General features: G+C 36.8%; 1 protein-coding gene across 1 annotated transcript; it reads right to left on the bottom strand.

Moving 5' to 3' along the window:
• Positions 1-369: 369 nt before the first annotated feature.
• On the bottom strand, positions 370-4,893 carry LOC126725907 (uncharacterized protein At4g04980). The gene is made up of 9 exons (XM_050430924.1): positions 4,524-4,893; positions 3,607-3,795; positions 3,412-3,507; positions 3,193-3,319; positions 1,914-2,994; positions 1,626-1,791; positions 1,339-1,503; positions 1,018-1,170; positions 370-907 (listed from the first exon to the last, which is right to left on the bottom strand). The coding sequence occupies exons 1-9, from the start codon at positions 4,590-4,592 to the stop codon at positions 704-706; spliced, it is 2,250 nt and encodes a 749-aa protein (XP_050286881.1). The 5' UTR covers positions 4,593-4,893; the 3' UTR covers positions 370-703.
• Between the last annotated feature and the right edge of the window lie 981 nt (positions 4,894-5,874).

Genomic DNA, 5,874 nt, shown 5'->3' with positions numbered 1-5,874 from the left:
CCGTAATGGTTAATGGAGAACTTGACACATAGTAGTTCAACTCGTCCCTTACGCTTGGTGGAGATCAAAATCATTCATAGTCTAACATGTTCAACCCAATGAACTCGTCCATCCTTTATTAAGGACGGACGAGGCTATTAGGAATGACTTTTCCTTGTGCATTCATTTTTTCCTACCGTCCAAACGATTCTAAGGATGGACAAGCTTCTCATGGACCTCGTCTGTCCAAGGACGAACGAGGTCATCAAGGACGCTTGGGACGATCACCTCATGTGCCGACTCATGTTTTTGTGTTGGCCTCTTTGTGAGTTTTATTTTCATAATAAGAAACTTTTCAATGACAAACTAGATCCCTAAAAGGAGACAATGTTTAGAAATAATATACAGAATCAATCACATAAATAAATAAATAAATCTGACGTACATATATATTACGTACTCCAGCAGTGCTAGAGTTTTGCTCCAAAGTTTCATGGGAGTTGAAAATCGAAACTTCACAAAAATCCGTACTAATTATGTCCTAACTTATTAAAATCATATGTCGTCCAACATGTATAACAAAATGTAGCCTTAAGAAGGCCCAGGAGAAACAATGTTTCAGCATGAAGATTGCCATGGATATCTCAGATTTTATAGAGTAGATGGTATAAATAATATTGTTTGGTTTAGTGCTTTTGGTGAAGTAATGAAGAGGAAGAAGAAGTCACTGGTGGTGGGGATCATTCTCTATTTCATGAGCCAATTCTCTTGTCAGCTTGTCAGCGCGATCATCGTGTCCACCAGCAAAGCTATAGACACGAAACGCAAATTGGAAAGCCCTCCAAAGCATTTTGACACATCCCTTTGTTCGTTTGTTACTTTTTGATCCTGGTTCTTCCTTCTCTGCCACCTTTGCTTCCCTCCTCTCCTGATTAAAATCCAAAAAGACATCAACTTCTTGTGCAAATGATCCACATATTGTTTGAATTTAGTATTTATTATTTTCGTAAGAAGTGTTTTATTTATTTATTGAGCTACCTTTAGAGCCAACTCCATGCAGCTTGAGGAAATATCCACCATTGCTTCCTTGATTCTTATAAGGATGTTGAAGTCAAAATCGATATTGTGACTTTGAAATTTCTTGGATTCTTCATCTTTGGTTCGTTCCAGTTTATCCACTTCTCCTTTTATCTGTATGTTAGTCTTTCTCATTAGTAATTAAGAGTTATATAGTTCAATGGCATTCTTCGATCCTTTCAACGAGGAGAATTTGGGTTTGAATTTCCCTTCCATGCTTATGAAAACAAAATAATAAAGATTTTTAGAATAAAATAAGAAACACCGCCCAAACCAAATTACCTTAGTGAAGTAACTTTCAACTTTGTCAAGCAGCTGGCCCATGGGAGTCACTATCTTCCAGTTATGTAATTCAGAGATTATGGAATCCAACTTTGTGTATAGTGCTGCCGCTGTTCTTAATGCTTCCAACTTCTTTACAGGGAAACCTTCGAACCTTGCTAGCACCTGCAGCTTTAAGAATTGCATGTCATGATCATAACAAACAGAATAAACAGTGATGTGACAATTAATGTAATATGATCTAGTGGATTTGAATGAATTAATAAGCTCTTATATATAATATGGACCTGTGATTCATCAGTTAAATTCTCAAGAATGGATTCCACGTTTTTGTGGAACTGGATCAGCTCAGCCATGTCCTTTGTTTTGAAAGTACTAATGACAGACCTCAGCTCCGTAATTGATTTTGCATACTTCTGAACATCTTCTTCAATTTGTTGGAAATACGCTGATCTGAGACATACAAATGGGGAAGATAAGGTTATGTATGCCTTAAAATCTATATCATTGTTACATACTAGTTATCAACTTAATTGCTGTGTTGTTAATTAAGGCTCTTTGAAAAGCATAAGTACCTCTTTGTTATCTCAGCTAGAGCATCAGCCATTCCTTGTTTTCCACCAGCATTGTTACCAATTGCACTCTTTTTCCCATTAGATGATTTACCTTCAAGATTATTACATCCTTCCACCTTTCCCTTAAGAACCCGATACAGATTACCCATTTGGGATGATCTCTTCAACTTGGTAGCTGCTTTTTTGGGGCGCAAGGATTTCACTGCACCAGGAGGAGGTGGTGGAGGTGCTGCTCCATTTGCAGGTGGCATGGGTGGTGGTGGCGGCGATGTTACTGATCCATTCATTGGAGGTGGTGGTGGTGGTGGTGGTACTGATCCATTCATTGGCCGTGGCGGTGGTGGTGGTACTGATCCTTTTATTGATGGTGGCGGTGGGGGTGGTGCTCCTTTAGAAGGCATCATGGGTAGTGGAGGTGGTGCAGGAGCTGCTGTTTTCATTGTTCCCAATGCCACTAGGGGTGGTGGGGGCACTCTGGTTGCTGTTGCTTTTGATGATAGTTCAGGTGGTGGCGGTGGGGGTGGTGGTACTAGTGCTAGAGAAGGCAAGGGCTGTGATGGTTGTGGCAGTGTTGCCAAGGTCACAGTTGTCTCAGGTGTATCTTTTTCAGTACCGCTATCTCTAGCTTCATCAATTGTTGTTGTCACTTCAAGATTGCTCTTTTCTTCTTCTATTCCTGTCTTTGGTTTATCAACCTTTTTGTTTACACTTAAAATGCTGGAATCTGCCCCTCCTACACTTGACAATGCATAAAATGAGAGGCGGGTTACATCAATTGGGTTCAGTTTTTCCACAGCTCTAGCTCTGAGAGACCAGAGGCCTGGTGGGCTATAAGAAAGATTTCCTTTCTCTCCACCTTTCTTTGAGGTTTTAAATAATTCTGGAAGCACTGTGGTCGGGGTGAGTGGAGAACCCGGAGAAGCAGAGCAGGGGCTGTTGGTGCCTGAAGAGCAATCCCTGAAGATTTTTCCAAATGTGTTAGGTAGTGGACTTTCATCCTTCTGGTCATCTTCATCCATGAAATCGAACTTCTCTTGTGCCATCTTAATCATTGAATCAAGTGTTTCCAGGACTGTCTCAACTACACAACAACAAAATCAAGGAAGTCAAGTATTTAGGTCTTCTCAAGATGCTTCATTTCAATTTGAACCATGAAATAAATTCATTTAAAATGGAGAGGATCCCAGTCCTAATCAAATTCCTTTAATTTTTCCTACATGCAAACAAATGCCAGCAAGAGAATGTTGCCAACTACATCCTAAGATAATATGTAACATACCACGTTGTTCCGAATTGATGTTCTCCCTATATGGTGATAAATCACATTTAAATATGTCCAAAGAATCCTGACTCATCATCCATGAATCTCCAATAGATTTCAAAGCCTCCAAGAAGTAAATTAGACCCTGCTTGAACATGTAAGAGCTTAGTGCTCAGAGTCAAATTAGCATCCAAATAAGTAACCCAAGCCAATTCTTGGTGGATTTAAATTATAAACCTGATCTATAGATGTCCCCTTTATTTCTGACAGCCAATTACTTGGTATTATTTCCGGGTAAAGCTCGTGGAGATCTTCAATTGTGGCCATCACCAGCTGCCAGAAGACAAATAGTTCGAAGACTAAACAAAATGTAGCCAAACTTAAAGAGGTGTTATTGCTACATATGTTAAGTTGCAAAGTGGGAGAGGATACCTCATTTATGGAAGTTGATCCATCACAAGGTGGTAGATCAATGATGTCTCGAAAGAGTGAGATCTTCTTCCGGAGCTCCAACATCAACATTAAGTTGCTGGCATGACCCAATGGGCTGCCTATTGTCATGCCGAGCACTTCCTTTTGACTTTTGGGTAGATTCTTGTGTATGTCATAACCTTTCATCGTCTACAGCAATGATTCTTTTAGTGTCAAAGATTTCTAATATTTCAGAACTGTTTGTATTTTATTGCGGGTTTTCCAATTTACTAGATCTGGATTGCACATCTTTTAGGAATACCATGATGATGTATCTGATAAACAAGCTTTTGTTTTCATAAAATGGCAAGTGAAATCATTTTTTGAAGTTAACCTGGGCTGGTAAGAACTCAATTAGAGTGTGCTCTTTTTCTGAGGAAAACCTACATGGAATTGCATTTCTCCTTGTATGTGGAATTTACATGTACCAAAGACTTGCATATGGTTAATTTGGCTTCATAAATAGTATGCAGATAATATTGGTTGTTTGGTTTAAAAATTTTGATCTCATTAAACAAAAGAAACCTAGATAATGGAGAAGTTCCATCAATTGCATTGCATAAAATCATTATAGTACTATTCAAAGAAAATTAAACAGGAACATATATAAAAAAAAAAATAAAAAAATAAAAAAAAACCATGAATGCAAATTCAAATGGCTTATAGCTAGAATTATATAAATTCCAGTTGGCATATTCAGGGAGTTGGAGCAAGACTAGTATTGGAATTAAAGAGGATTGCCTAGAGTCCTAAACTGTACATATCTAGATACATAAACAGGTAGGGTACATATATGATAATAAAAAAAGCACAATAGATTCATATGAAGAAGAAAAAGGACAGGCAGAACGAAACTGAGAAACCATGTCAAGTTGTACCTCAATTCCATATGCCTTGCGACGAAACAGAAATGGTGTCAAACCGCATAAGCTCCCAGTCATAGCCATGGCATATATCACCAAAATGAGTCTTATAAAAGACTTGATTGGAAAGAAATCAATGATGATTTTGATGATGACGAATGTCAACAAAACTTGTTTTTATTAAAATGCTTCGGGGTTTGAAAAATGAAAATGACTAAAAGGAATATATAGAAAAAATTAGAGAATTATTCTAAGCTTTGTGCTGAAAAAACACATGAAAAAAATCAAAATTTGAGTTGGGTCTCTCAGAGAAAATTATAACGTGCGTTGCACTTTGGCTAATACAGAGGTGAATGGAGAACCATTACTTTGAACTTCCTCTGAGAAGAGAGAGTCAAAAGAGTGCAAAAAAGAAAGACTAGTCTTTATAAGGAGGAACTTCCCGCGTTTGTTTTGTACTTGGTCTAGCGCTGTTACTCTTAGGACCACTATTTACGGCTATGTAATTATTCATTAAAAAAAGAAAAAGAAATCACAGCTTAATTATAGGAAGTGATGATGCGAAGAGCCTAGGATGATCGGCTGACAGCCAGAAAAAGAGTATACCAACTTCTGTTTTGTGCAAGATTAGGTGTTTAGTTCTGCGGAGCACTGTACTTTCTAACAAAATTCGTTCAATTATTTTCTATATTTATCTATACTTCTATAAGGATACAACAGTTGAACTAGTCGTGGTTCTTCCAATCCAATATACTTACTAAATACTAAATAAGAGTTTCTATTCCTTCAAAATAAACAAATTAACTAATAAGAAAGCTCTAGATTATTGAATATATATATATATATTACGAATAATCTCCATAGCATTTTCACACATTGTAAATTGTGAAAAGGAGAATGCAATCTTGATTTTTCTTTCAGTTTGACAATTGCATTTCCAAGTTTAAAAATTCTATTTGAATTTCCCCTCACGATTAGGCATTCTCCAAAATTATTCCCAGATTGCAGTCAGGGACCAAAAAATAGTTTACTGTTTAGACTTTGTCAGTGTTCACATTATGATCAACAAATGATAAAATTAAAAAAAAAAAAAAAAAGTTTAATTATCTGTTTTACTCAATCTGAGTTGATCCACCTCTTACAATCGTACTCTTTGTAGTTGATATCCAAAAGCATGCATACATCCCTCTTGTTTTTAAATTGATAAATATGGCCGAACAAATTTAGTAATTGCTGAAACTCCTATAAAAAAATAAAAAGTTCTTGAATCAGGAAGTTAGATATCTATCTGTAATCTCTCTCTCTCTCTCTCTCTCTCTCTCTCTCTCTCTCTCTATCTATATATATATATATATATATAGATAAA

The sequence above is a fragment of the Quercus robur genome, chromosome 5 (assembly GCF_932294415.1).
Source record: "Quercus robur chromosome 5, dhQueRobu3.1, whole genome shotgun sequence".
Lineage (NCBI taxonomy): Eukaryota > Viridiplantae > Streptophyta > Magnoliopsida > Fagales > Fagaceae > Quercus > Quercus robur.
The sequence above is the reverse complement of the archived record's forward strand: the minus strand, read 5'-3'. Positions and strand labels throughout refer to the sequence as shown.

What these genes read in the sequence shown, in the direction of transcription:
- LOC126725907 (XM_050430924.1), bottom strand. Translation starts at nt 4,592, where the DNA reads ATGGCTATGACTGGGAGCTTATGCGGTTTGACACCATTTCTGTTTCGT. An exon ending in TTGAAAGTTACTTCACTAAG is followed by an intron (nt 1,171 to 1,338) that starts GTAATTTGGTTT and finishes ACTAACATACAG; the next exon opens with ATAAAAGGAGAAGTGGATAA. An exon ending in GCATGGAGTTGGCTCTAAAG is followed by an intron (nt 908 to 1,017) that starts GTAGCTCAATAA and finishes GATTTTAATCAG; the next exon opens with GAGAGGAGGGAAGCAAAGGT.